The sequence below is a fragment of the Gorilla gorilla genome, chromosome 2 (assembly GCF_029281585.2).
Source record: "Gorilla gorilla gorilla isolate KB3781 chromosome 2, NHGRI_mGorGor1-v2.1_pri, whole genome shotgun sequence".
In the NCBI taxonomy this organism is placed as follows: Eukaryota; Metazoa; Chordata; class Mammalia; order Primates; family Hominidae; genus Gorilla; species Gorilla gorilla.
This window is the reverse complement of record NC_086017.1, coordinates 62,731,739-62,745,919: the sequence shown is the minus strand read 5'-3', so window position 1 is coordinate 62,745,919 and position 14,181 is coordinate 62,731,739. Positions and strand designations below refer to the sequence as shown.

General features: G+C 47.6%; 1 protein-coding gene across 3 annotated transcripts in view; it reads left to right on the top strand.

Moving 5' to 3' along the window:
- The window catches only part of LOC101132751 (store-operated calcium entry regulator STIMATE), a 67,057-nt gene that overhangs the window by 32,670 nt on the left and 20,206 nt on the right, over window positions 1-14,181 (top strand). Inside the window, exons 2-3 of one of the 3 annotated variants that reach the window (XM_055382661.2) lie at window positions 10,843-10,960; window positions 12,073-12,121. Coding sequence is in view for 1 of the 3 variants with exons in the window: in XM_019023641.4 (XP_018879186.3) it covers window positions 12,073-12,121 (49 nt within the window). In the remaining 2 variants the exon portion in view is untranslated. Of the gene's footprint in view, window positions 1-10,842; window positions 10,961-12,072; window positions 12,122-12,336; window positions 12,468-14,181 lie in introns of those variants that run through there. The other 2 variants (XM_019023641.4, XM_063703498.1) reach the window with 2 other exon arrangements.

The window sequence follows — 14,181 nt, the reverse complement described above, 5'->3', positions numbered from 1 at the left end:
AGCAACATGCCATGGGGCAGAGGGCTCCAAAACTATGGGTGTGTTTCTGCCTCCGGGTCATCGGAAGATGGGAGTATTTTTCCCCAGGGATGAACAAGAAAGCGTACAGGCTTATGGCGTATGAGCTCATGGCTTCCAGAGCACCCCATTCCTGAGAGTTGGGAAACCTGCTCATGCACTGAGGTCCGACGTCTCACACAAGGACCAGCGGTTTTGTGTCCCAGGACTTCCTGCTGTCTGTGAGGGAGAGTGATCCAAAGCATCTTACGTTTCTACTTTTGGAAATTCATAAGCTAAAATGGCCACTGGGAGGCCTGTGATGATCCTCCTGCTTTAAGGTTACACTGTAGAGGTAACAATACAAATATTTAACTGAATTGCCTCGGTGGATTTTCATGGCAAAGAGCAGCTTTGTGCCAAGAACCCTGCCAGGTTCATGAGCCTCTTCCTGTTCTGTATCCTCAGCAGGGGGTGATTTTCCACCCATGTTTTGCTGGTCTGAAAAATGCCATCTGGTAAGAGGGATGCAAGGGACTGTACCACCTGGTAGCCAGGGCTGCAGCCGGGAGACCCCGGCTTCCCTGTCTTTTTGCAGCCACACGCCTTTCCCTGCACCTGACAGGAGCCCACCACATTCCTCCTATCCCTGCATCTCTTGGACTGAATCTCCCTTAAATTGAGTGTTTAATCTCAAGACAGTTGTGCTTTTTGACTCAGTTTCTAAATAGGGCTGCAGCTGCTACCTAGAAATTATATCCCTTCCAACGCCTGTGTTTTTTGACTTGTTACTCTACCACTCTGTGACATCAAGTGTAAAATTCCAACTTCCTTCTGCCAGTCAGTGGGTCCACTTGGAGCGCCAGCCCAGACTGGGCTCTGAGAAGGACAGTCGAGCTGAGTGCCTGGTCCCCGCCCTCCACATGCCGAGTGAGAGTGGCGTGTGGAAAACCAAACAACATAGCGTTAAGTGAGCAGTCAGTGACCTGGGTGCTGTGTGAAGTAGACAGGTAGAGTTGAGTCATCCATAATTGCTGTCCTATTGTGTGGCACCAGTAGCACTGCCCAAACTTCTGGGAGAGTGAGCACCACACCCTTGTATCCTCAGGGGAGGGCGGGAGCATGGGGAAAAGGAGGGGCTCTGGGCTCATGTCCGAGAGGAGAGAGCAGGTGAGATCTGGTGGGACTGGGAGCCCTGCCAGGCCCCTCAAGGCAGTAGACGGTGGCAAGCCCCGCAGGTGCCCTGGCACCCAAGTGGCCTGATGGGTGCATGCTGCAGCCGTGCTGAGACAGCCTCTTCAGCGATCAAATTGTCAGAGTGAGAAGGTTTGCTAGTACGCCATGCTGGCAAGAATGTGGGAAGGGGTACTCGTGCTATTCGTGGGAGTGTGAGTTGGCACAGCCTCTGTGGAGAGCGGCGCCACAGAATAAGCTGCACATAGCTTTTGATGTAGCAAGTGTGCCTCTAGGAATCTGCCCCTCAGATACGGGCCCACACAGGCAGAGATAGCACATGGCAGGGACATTCGCGGCAGCAGCTCATAGAGTAAATGAGATGGCACAGCCACACTGTGGGATGCCATGTAGCCTCTAATGAAGGAAAGTGGAGACATGTGTACAGTATGTGAGAGCAGGAAGGTTAGACAGCGTGTAAAGCATGTGACGGTTTGTGTCCCCCCCCTGCCCCTACACACACACACACAGATCTGTGCATCTGTGTGGTTGTCCAGCATGTCTTTGAAAGGATATGTAAGGTCTTGGGGACAGTAGTTGGCTCTGAGAAGGGAAACAGAGGGACTGGGATGTCAGCCAGAAGGGAGACTTTTCACTGAATATATTTTGTACTGATAGTGGTTTGGCTCTGTGTCCCCACCCAAATCTCACCTTGAATTGTACTCCCATAATTCCCACGTTGGGGTGGGGGGACCTGATAGGAGACAATTTGAATCATGGGGGCAGTTTCCCCCACATTGTTCTTGTGGTAGTGAATAAGTCTCATGAGATCTGATGGGTTTATCAGGGGTTTCTGCTTTTGCATTTTCCTCATGTTTTCTTGCCGCTGCCATATAAAAAGTGCCTTTTGCCTCCCACCATGATTCTGAGGCCTCCCCAGCCATGTGGAACTATAAGTCCAATTAAACCTCTTTTTCTTCCCAGTCTTGGATGCGTCTTTATCATACTGTAAATTGGTACCAGTAGAGTGGGGCATTGCTGAAAAGATACCCAAAAATGTGGAAGCAACTTTGAAACTGGGTATCAGGCAGAAGTTGGAACAGTTTGGAGGGTGCAGAAGAAAGGAAAGTGTGGGAAAGTTTGGAACTCTCTAGAGACTTGTTGAATGGCAGTCGGGCACCGTGGCTCACGCTTGTAATCCCAGCACTTTGGGAGGCCAAGGCGGGTGGATCACGAGGTCAGGAGTTCAAGACCAGCCTGGCCAAGATAGTGAAACCCCATCTCTACTAAAAATACAAAAATTAGCTGGGCATGGTGGCGGGCGCCTGTAGTCCCAGCTACTCAGGAGGCTGAGGCAAGAGAATTCTTGAACCCGGGAGGCAGAGATTGCAGTGAGCCGAGATCACGCCACTACACTCCAGCCTAGGTGACAGAGCAAGACTCCATCTCAAAAAAAAAAAGAGAGACTTGTTGAGTGCCTTTGCCCAAAATGCTGATAGTGATGTAGACAAGGTCCAGGCTGAGGTGGTCTCAGATGGAGATGAGGAACTTGTTGGGAACTGGAGCAAAGGTGATTCTTGTTATGTTTTAGCAAAGAGACTGGTGGCACTTTGCCCCTGCCCTAGAGATCTGTGGAACTTTGAACTTGAGAGACATGATTTAGGGTATCTGGAGGAAGAAATTTCTAAGCAGCAAAGCATTCAAGAGGTGACTTGAGTGCTGTTAAAGGCATTCAGTCTTGTAAGGGAAGCAGAGCATAATCAAAGTTTGGAAATCTGCAGCCTGACAGTGTGATAGAAAAGAAAAACCCATTTTCTGAGAAATAAAAGCCGGCTGCAGAAATTTGCATAAGTAACAAGGAGCCAAATTTAATCCCCAAGATCATGGGGAAAATGTCTCCAGGGCATGTCAGAGGTCTTCACAGCAGCACCTCCCATCACAGGCCTAGGAGAAAATGGTTTCGTGGGTCAGGTCCCTGTGCTATATGCAGTCTAGGAATTTGGTGCCCTGCATCCCAGCTGCTCCAGCCATGGCTGAAAGGGGTCAATGTAGAGCTCAGGCTGTGGCTTCAGAGGGTGCAGGCTCCAAACTTTGGCAGCTTCCACATAATGTTGAGCCTGCGAGTGCACAGAAGTCAAGAATTGGAGTTTGGGAACCTCCGCCTAGATTTCAGAACATGTATGGAAATATCTGGATGCCCAGGCAGAAGTTTGCTGCAGGGGTGGGGCTCTCATGGAGAATCTCTGCTAGGGCAATGTGGAAGGGAGATGTGAGGTCGGAGCCCCCACACGGAGTCCCCACTGGGGTACCGCCTAGTGGAGCTGTGAGAAGAGGGCCACTGTCCTCTAGACCCCAGAATGGTAGATCCACCAACAGCTTGCGCTGTTAGCCTGGAAAACCTGCAGACACTCAACGCCAGTGCATCAAAGCAGCTGGGAGGGAGGCTGTACCCTGCAAAGCCACAGGGGTGGAGCTGCCCAAGACTGTGGGAACCTACCTCTTGAATCAGCATGACCTGGATGTGAGACCTAGAATCAAAGGAGATCATTTTGGAGCTTTAAAATTTGACTGTCCAGCTGGATTTCGGACTTGCATGGGCCCTGTAACCGCTTTGTTTTGGCCAATTTCTCCCATTTGGAGTGGCTGTATTTATCCAATACCTGTACTCCTGTTGTATCTAGGAAGTAACTAGCTTGCTTTTGATTTTACAGGCTCATAGGTGGAAGCAACTTGCCTTGTCTCAGACGAGACTTTGGACTGTGGACTTTTAGGTTAATGTTGAAATGAGTTAAGACTTTGGGGGACTGTTAAGATGGCATAATTGATTTTGAAATGTGAGGACATGAGATTTGAAGGGCCAGTGGCAGAATGATGTGGTTTGGCTCTGTGTCCCCACCCAAATCTCACCTTGAATTGTACTCCCATAATTCCCACATGTTGTGGGAGGGACCTGGTGGGAGATAATTTGAATCATGGGGGGTGGTTTCCCCCATACTGTTCCTGTGGTAGTGAATAAGTCTCACAAGATCTGATGATTTTATCAGACATTTCCACTTTTTCATCTTCCTCATTTTCTCTTGCCACCACCATGTAAGAAGTGCCTTTTGCCTCCCGCCATGATCCTGAGGCCTCCCCAGCCATGTGGAACTGTAAGTCCAATTAAACCTCTTTTTCTTCCCAGTCTCGGGTATGTCTTTCTGAGCAGCGGACTAATACATGTACTCTGAATTTCATTGAAAGAAAAAGAGAAAAGAATCTTTATTAGTTTGCTAGAGATGCCATAACAAATAATCACAAACTTCTTGGCCTAAAACAGCAGAAATGTATTCTCACTGTTCTGAGGCCCCAAGTCCAGAGTCAAGGTGTGGGCAGGGGCCACAATCCCTCCAGCAGCTCTAGGAGAGGACCCTTTTTTGCCTCTTCCAGCTTCTGGTGGCTCCAGGATTCCTTGGCGTGTGGCTGCATAACTCCATTCTCTGCTTCCATCTTCACAGGTCCTTCTTCTCTTCCCCCTCTGTCTCTACTCCTCCATCTCTCCTCCATCTCTCATAAGGATACTTGTAATTGGATTTAGACCCCACCAGATTAGTCCAGAATGATCTCATCTCATGATCTTTAATTATATCTGCCGAGACCTTTTCTCTCCAAATAAGGCTGCATTTGCAGGTATCGGGGGTTGTGGGACATACCATGTAGGGCACCACCATTCAGCCATTATCATTGCCAACTAGATTTTGAGGGGAAAACTCACCTATATGCTTCTTACACTTTAATATAAAATTGAAAGAAGAGAGATTGAAAAAAATACCATACAACACTACTAAAAGAATATACTCTTTGAATTTTATATACTCTCCATATATTCACCTTTTCCAAAAGATGTACTTTAATTCTAAGATGAGGCAAGTTTTTAGGCAAGTTAGATGGTACACAGCATAACTAGACTGAAAGCCCCTTGAGGGCAAGGACCATGTCTGTATTGTCCATTACTGTATCCCCAGCACAGAGTAAGTGCTCAGTGCTGGTAGAGTGGATGGGTGGGTGGATAGGAAAGGTAGTTGAAGAGATCGGAGCAGGGAAGCCCGTTAGGAGGCAGTCTCATCAGAACAGGAAAGCAGTCCTGAGGGGCTGGGTTAGCTTGCCGGTAGAAATGGGGAAAGGGGCATATGCAGAAGACTCTTCAGTTACAACTTGGCAGGGGAGATTGACAGCTGAGTGGGAAGGAGGGAGGAGAGTAAGGAGCTCCAGGGTGAGGACACTTCCATTCTACGCAGAAATGGCAGAGCTGGGCAGGACTAGCAGAGTGGGCAGGAGACAACTTGGCTATGAGGGACCCAGCAGACTGGGCCAGCCTGCAGTTGGAGCATCACTGGGAGGCCAGGGCTGGAGGTGGAGGCTGGCAAGCCCTCGGCATAGGAGCCCTGAGAGGGGAACTTTTCCCCAGGAGTCAAGAGGAAGAAGGGGAGGCTGTGGAGGGAGGACAGAACCACGGGAGATAGAGGAGAACATTCAGAGCGTTGAGAGGATGGCAGGGAGGTGAGCAGGAGTGGAGAATCATAGAAGCCTCCTAGGATTGGGCCCCTTTGCTGCCTGGAGGGCCAAAGGAGGGATTGGTATGGAGGGTTGCAGCTGGCAGACCCAAGGTCTCACGCTTCACAGAAACCAGGACAAGGATGGCTCAGCCCCAGGAGTGGGGAAAACGGACACACAGAGGAGAGGGAAGACAGGGTGCAGGGTGGGGACTCCACAGTGAGGCATGCTCTCCTGAGCACATGTTCATTACTGACATTTCCATCTGTCTTCTCATTTAATCCTGGAGACAACGTGCCTAGCCGGTCATAGCAGCCCCCCACCTTCCTCTTTTTTGTGATATACAAAAGTCACATAGCTAGATAGTAGCAGAGACAGGATTCAAAGCCACATCTGTCTGACTGTGCCCAGGCTGTTGACCACTCCTCCTTTTCAGGGCTGATGAGACCCATGCCTGTCTTCAGGACACCTGTACACACAAGGCTGCGAGTCTGCTTAGGAGCCTGCTGTGGCTTGGGGACAATTGGTGCATCTCATCACAGAAGCAACGGAATGGGTCCTGTGTGCAGAGGCAGTGCCGCTGAGTGCTGCAGGCCTCAGTCTCCACCTCCCGCTTCTCCCCTCTCTCTGTTCAGTAGGGCTCTTTCAGGAATCACTCCATCAGCCTTGGCTTCCAGCTCTGTGTTCGGGAACCTGACCTGCACTTGAGGTGTGGCTGCTCCCCTCCATCAGCCTCCGCCTCAGGGGAGTGTGGGGATGAGGATGTGTTAGAAAGGGTGGCTTATGCTTTCCTGGCTCTGGCTCCATCTGAGCAAGTCCCCTCCATCCTGCAAAGCACCACTAATGAAGAAAGGTCTGTGGTCCTAGGACCCTGCCTGAGCCACTCTGAGCATGGTGTGGCTTCTGCAGGAGCAGCTGCCAGGCCCACGCAGGGCGCAACTGTTTCCGTGGGACAGGGTGCCTGGCTTACTGTCTGTGAGGTACACAGAGACCCCTCCTTGTTTGTTGCCTGGAGATAAGTACCCCCGCCACCACGTGGAACAGTGTAAACTCCCACCTCCCGAGTCAGCCCCAGCCATCCTTTCTTCCACACCCCGCGTCCACTGTCAGCAGAGCCTTCAGCTCAACATTTAAGACCCAACCGGAATCTGACCTCTTCTCCCCTCTCCTATTGCCCCAGTCAGTGCCAGCATGTGGTCCTAGTTACTGCGGGGGGTGAATGGGAGTGGGTGGTTGTCTCTAGTGGGCTCCCTGCTGCCACACCATCCCTGTGAGCTGCTCTCGGCATAGCAGCTGGAGGGAGCCTGTTGGGCTGTGGCTACAGCTGCCTGGCCACCACACACAGGCCCACGTGGAGCTCTTAGCCTGGGTTCTGGGTGGAGGTCCAGCTGCCTCTCCCGCATGCCCTGCTGTTCTGCCTGCTGTCCTCCAGCCCTCTGCCTGGACGGCTCTTCCCGAGACCCTCGTGACTTGGCCTGCACCTTCCTCGGGCGTGGGCTCTCCTTCATACCTCCTCACTGACAGTTCAGACCCCACGTGCCAGCCCTCTTCTCTCTTCACCTGCCTCTGTGTTTACCTCCATGCTTGGCACTGTCTGCCATGCTCCATATGTTATTCCTCTCCCTACTAGGATGTGATGAAGGCAAGGGTTTTATGCATTTCATCTCCTGCTGAATGGGGTTTGTCACACAGCAGGCCCCTCAATAACATGACGGTAGATGAATGAATTTTTCTGTTGTTTTTTTTTTTACCCCCTTTACCAAATTTGATTTGGAGAAGCTCTCTTAGTATTTCCTCTTCTTTAAAAAAAAAAAAAAAAAAGAATCTGGACTGTTCTAGGGAAAGGGGATAGGAGGTGGAGAGGAAGGAGGCAGGAGCCCCATACTTCTGCTCTGATTTGGAAGAATTTGATTCCATTCTGAACTTGATCAAAGGTGCTCCTATATGTGGCTGTCGCAGGGCACCCACAGGCACGGGCACACCATTCTCCTCCATTCCTTGTCTGAAGCCCAGCTGTAGGTCACACTGATTCTCCCACATCCCACTTTGCTACATTGGCTCAAATCTCTGAGATAGGTTTGTCTTTTCTTTTGTAAATTCTGAAATAAAAGCAATGTGAATTCCTTGATCCATAATTCCTTTAATCAAAAGTAGCTCTTGGATTTTTTTCTTTTTTTCCTCTTTTTTTTTTTTGAATCAGGGTTTCACTTTGTTCCTCAGGGTAGAGTACAGTGGCACTCTTGAACTTAAATAATCCCTTCCCGCCTCAGTCTCCCAAGTAGCTGGGACTACAGGTACATACCATCATGCCCAGCAAAAAAAAAAAAAAAATTTTTTCTTTTGGAGAAATGGGTCTTGCTTTGTTGCTCAGGCTGGTCTCAAACTCCTGGCCTCAAGCGATCTTCATGCCTTGGCCTCCCAAAGTGCTGGGATTACAGGTTTGAGCCATCACACCCAGCATAGCCTTTGTTAATAGTCACTTATGTATTCTTCTAGGAAAAAATAATACATAATACCAGCATAAATGTATATCCATTCAAAGTGGACATGAACAGAATCATGGTAGGCATTTATTCTAGAATTTATTAATATAATTTGAAAATCTTCTATATTAGCCCATATAGATCTACCTCATTGTTTTTTATTTTATTTTATTATTATTATTTTTTTTTTGAGATGGAGTCTCACTCTTGTCACCCAGGCTGGAGTGCAGTGGTGCAATCTTGGCTCACTGCAACCTCCACCTCCCAGGTTCAAGTGATTCTCCTGCCTCTGCCTCCCAAATAGCTGGGATTACAGGCACGCGCCACCACACCCAGCTAAGTTTTTTTGTATTTTTAGTAGAGACGGGGTTTTGCCTTGTTGACCAGGCTGGTCTTGAACTCCTGACGTCAGGTGATCTGCCCGCCTCAGCCTCCCTAAGTGCTGGGATTACAGGTGTGAGCCACCGCGCCTGGCCTACCTTGTCGTTTTTAGCAACTGCTTAGTATTGTATTGAACGTATGTACTGTGTCATATAGACCTAACCCCATACCGACAGGCATCAGTTTCAGTTATGACAGTATTGCAGTGAATATTCCTATACATCCTGACACACCTGCAATAATACTTGTATAGCATGTATCTGGCAGTGCATTCATTGCAGATTAAAGGAGTATGGGCATTTAAAATTTTGATAGATATTGCCAAGTTGACCTTTGTTTTTTGTTTCTTTAAATTTTTTTGAGACAGTCTTTCCCAGGCTGGAATGCAGTGATGTGATAGCTCACTGCAGCCTCAACCTCCTGGGCTCAACCAATCCTCCCAACTCAGCCTCCCCGAGTAGCTAGGACCACAGCCATGCATCAAGACACTTAGCTTATTTTGTTTGCTTTTTGTAAAGATGGAGTCTCACGGTGTTGCCCGGGCTGGTCTCAAACTCCTGGGCTCAAGCAGTCCACTCCTTAAGTTTGGATTACAGGTGTGAGCCACTGCACCCAGCCCATGTTGACCTTTGAATGGTTACACTAGTTCATTCTTCTGGGATGTTTTTCCTCAAACTTTTTATTTCAAAAAATATTAAACTTACAGAAAAGCCTAAATAACAGTGTAATGAATAGCCAAATATCTTTCATCTAGGTTCACCAGTATTGTGATGCTACATGTTTTCGTTTGCTCAGGCTGCCATAACCAAATATCACAGACTGGGTGGCTTAAACAATAGACACTTATTTTCTCACAGTTTCTGGAAGCTGGAAGACCGCAATGAAGGTGTCAGCAGGTTGGATTTCCTCCAAGGCCTCTCTCCTTGGCTTGCAGATGACGATCTTCTCAGTGTTCTTGCATGGTCTTTTCTTGCTGCACTCACACATCTGTGTCCTAATCTCCTCCTCTTATAAGGATTCCAGTCATTGGATTAGGGCCCGCCCACAAGCTCTCATTAAACCTTAATTACCCCTTCAAAGGCCCAGTCTCCAAATAGTCTCGCTCTGAGGTGCTGTGGGTTTGGACTTCAACAGATGACTTTGGAGGTGTGGGCACAATTCAGCCTATAATACCACATTTGCTTCTCTTTCCATATATATAATTATAAGATTTATTATGTAATTTGTTGTATTACTTATAATTATAAAACCATTTATAATGTAATACATTTATTATACATAATTATAATGTATAATATATTCCCCCAAACCACTCAGAAGTAAATTGCAGCCACTCTGCTACTTCAGCATGCATCGCCTAGGAACAAGGACATGCCCCTCAGGATATATTTGATGTCCTTTATTTTACAGTGATGGGGACAGATTCCCCTGAAGCAGAAGGAGAAATGAGCATGCAGTGGCTCTGGCCCCGACTGGGGGTGTTCCCTCCAAACAGTTTTGTCCTGGCCTAGTTTTCTCCTGTCTCCTTCCTGAGTTCCAGCCCCCAAGTGAGACCTGGCATGCTTAAGGGAAGGGGCCTCCTGCTTCCAAGAGCTGTTCAGGCAAGCAGAACCTCTTGGCTTCGACTCCATATTCTCTGGCGTTGTTGAGGTTTGGGATCTGTGATGTGTCAAAGAGATGACAGACCTCCTCACAACTTCACCTGCTCGTTGATCTCTCTCTCAACATGTCTCTCTAAACAGACTTGTAACTGCAATTCTTTGTATAGGCAGTCCTTGACTGGCAAATGCAGACTGCCTGTGTTTATTCAGAGAGTAGGGTTTACTGTCTTGGCTACCATTTTCTCCTTCCCTGTCTCCCTTCTCCTCCTGCACCCTCGCTGGCAGCTCAGGACTCTGCCAGAAGTTGGTTCTTGCCCGCCACCAGGAGTAACAAGGCATCTTCTGTGGGCTTGCAACAGCGTCTGTTTCTTCCTTAGTACTTTTCTGTGGGAAAGTATCACACAGGCAGCACTTTCAGTGTTTGTTTTAGTAGATAGAATCATTGTGGAAGTACTTGCCTAGCACCTCAATGGAGGATACGTAGCTTCAAAACTTTTCATTTCCTCTTGTTCAGGCCATCGTGTCTACAGACCCAAGGTTCAGACGTAAACCGGGCAAGTTCTTTGCTATCCAAGGCCAATCAGGTTGTTGCTGAATGAGTGCCCAGACATCCACTGTCTGCTCAATTAACAGAGCTTTTCTTTTCTTTTTCTTTTTTTTTTTTTTTTTTGAGATAGAGTCTCGCTCTGTTGCCCAGACAGGAGTGCAATGGTGCAGTCTTGGCTCACTGCAGCCTCAACCTCCTGGGCTCAAGTGATCCTCCCACCTCAGCTTCCGGAATAGCTAGAACCAGAGGTATGCGCCACCATACACGGCTACTTTTTAAAAAATATTTTGTAGAGACGTGGTCTCACTCTGTTACCCAGGCTGGTCTCGAACTCCCGGGCTCAAGCAATCCTCACGCCTCAGCTTCGCAAAGTGCTGGGATTACAGGCATGAGCCACCACACCCGGCCATAGAGCTGCCTTTCTAAAACTTAGTCCCAACATGTCTTTGACTTTGCTTAAAACTCTTCCCTGGCTTTTCCTTTCCTGCAGGATTCATTCCAGTTTCCTTGGCCCAGCATTCAAGACCCTCCCTCATTTGGCCCCTGCTCAATTTGTCACCCTGTTACCTGCTGCTCCTCCAGGAGGTTCTCTTGTTACCTATTGTATTAAAGCCAAATTAAATGAGGCCAGACACACTCTGCCATGCTTTGTCCCTGTACCTATTGGCTTGTGATATTTCCCAGAACGTATCTTTTCTCCCCTCCCTGATCCATTTGCCAAATTCTTACCCAGCCTTCAGGGCTTGGCTTGACCGTCTCCCATCAGTAAAGTCTCTTCTTCACTGGAAGATGGAAGATACACAAACACTTCGGTCCCCACTGCGGGGTTGGCCTTCCTTCCCTTGTGCCATCATTCTGCGACAGACTTCACTCTTCTCTAGCACGTTTCACACCGTATGTGATATGTACATGTCTAGCCCCCTGGTTGCAAGACAGCTGGTTTTATCTTTGTATCCTTAGTGCCTGGGTTGGAGTAGGCACTCAGTAAATGTTTGAGTTGATGATGGATTTGTCCTTGGATAGAGCACATCCTGAAGTTAGAAGCAGCTGCGTTCCACTTTGTCATTACCAATCCTTACCTGAGTGACCTTGTGTGTCACAAAGGGAAAAATACAGTTTTCCACATGCTATGAGGAGTCCTTCTCCCTACGTGTCAGTTCTAAAGAGTCCATACCAATCATCAGCAACACAGGACCTCAGTGACCTTCGCAGGGCTTACTGTATGTTGTTACATGTTAAAAGAGTGTGTGTATTACCTTGGTTATACACACAGTGAGTAGACTGATAACCCAGCTTGTTATGTGCATCTTGCTTTATGTTACTTCTTTGGAAAACTACTGATGTCTGTCTTTTCTTTCAGTCAAACGCTTCAGAGAACCAAAGCATGAAAGACGTCCGTGGAGGATATGGTATGTGTTTAGGTATTAGTTCATTCTGGAGTGCTTTTGACTATGTTGGGGGTCTTGGGGCTGGGGGTGGGGTATGGTGTTGGAGTGGGGAGGGCATGGAATGTGAGAAATGATACATAATATAATGTATGTGGAATCCCTGAATTAAATTCATTAGGAACTATGTATATTATGAAAGCATTTTTGTTTCTCCAGGTAACTTTTGATCCTACCTTTATTTTAGAATCACTCTGCTTCCACTTCTAGAAGATGGAAGATACACAAATACATCAGTCCTCGATGCTGGCTCCTTCATCTGTGTCTACCTGTTGTTAGATTTGGTTTAAATTCCTGGATTCTGTGTTCTGTATGTGCAAGCAAAAACTAACCTAAATTTGGAGATCAAACATAGCATATAAACGCTCCTCTCTCCAAACGAGTCTTTCTTGGTCCTAGCTTAAAGGAAAACTATTTCTCTACTCAAATACTTCTGACACCAAATATATGAGGGTTTTCTTCCCCCAGCATCAACCAGCTTTCCAACTCTGCAAATACCACTTGGGTGTCCCATAATTTAATTCACTTCTGACACTTAACTACCTGGAGTTAGAACAGAATCCACAGGTTAAGGGCTCAGTCCCACAAACTGCCCCCTTCTTCATGCCAGTTGCAAGTAGTGGGGTCCTCAGGGTATCCACATTTCTGTCCAACTTTGCTATAAAGTCAGGGGTTCCCACAACCCCCACTTCCCCACTAAAGTTCAGTAATTTGCTAGAACGGCTCATAAAACTCAGGGAAACATTTACTTACATTTACTGATTTATTATAAAGGATACAGATGAACGCTAGATGAAGAGGTGCATAGGGCGAGGTCCAGAAGTGTCCTGAGCACAGGAGTTGGGGTGTGCCCCCTTCCCAGCATGTGGATGTGTTCACCAGGCCGGAAGCGCTCCAAATCCCATTGTTTAGGGATTTTTATGGAGGGTTCATCATGTAGGCGTGATTGATTGTTAACTCAAGTCTCCAGCCCCTCCCTTCTCCCTGGAGGGTGGGGGATTAGGGCTGAAAGTTCTAAGTTTCTAATCATGACTTGGTCCTTTTGGTGACTAGCCCCATCCTGAAGCTATCCAGGAGCCCACTAAGACTTACTTCATTAGAGCAAAAGGCTCCTGTCTTCCAGGAAATTCCATGAGGTTTAGGTGCTCGTATCAGGACCAAGGCCAGAGACCAAATACTAGAACAAAGACTCCTCTTAGCACCTGTGTTACTCAGGAGATTACAAGTGTTTTAGGAGCTCTGTGTCAGAAACCAGGACAGAGACCAAATACATATATTTCTTAAATAGACTTTGATATATATATCAAGCATATATTTATTTCACAGATTATGATCCTGCAGTCACAATTTTTCCTTCGTAAAATGGTGGTAAAGCTTCAGAAGTAGGTTCTAAAGACAAAACTCCAAAATAATACATCACTTGGAAGGATACAGTCAGCTCTTCAAGACAGCACTGTGTTCACAAGAAGCTGCCTGTTTTAGGCTGCCTTGGGCTTCTACATTTCCTAACAAAATAGCCATTTTATCCTTCAGAGGAAACGTCAGTAATCACTGATAAAATTATTAAGCGTGTACTTACTTGTTCTTAAACGTGTTGCTGGCGAATTTGATAATTCTTTTTATTTTCCCCCCATTGATTTTTCTCAAACCCTGTTAACTTTAGAATGTGTGACTCCCACCTCAGGGCTGGGGCAGGACCTGGTGGAGACCTAGCTTTGGGGCTCTCTTGAGTCTTACATACGTTGTCCTTTGGTAACTCCTCCTTTCCAGTGAGTCTGGGGAATGATTTTCCAGCCACTGTCGCTGGGTTGGTCTGGATAATCTCTGCAGTCCTGAGACCCTGCCCAGCTGGGCGGCTGTGAGAGACAGCCATGACCAAGAGGTGCCTCAACCACAGAGGAGAGTGGCTGCCTGGTGCTGGTGGTGGAGGACATACTGAAGGCACATGCTCTCTCCACCATGCTCCTGTCACATGGGTTGGGGTTAGCTCCTCTCAGAGATTAACGCCCTTGTTTTTTCTTTTT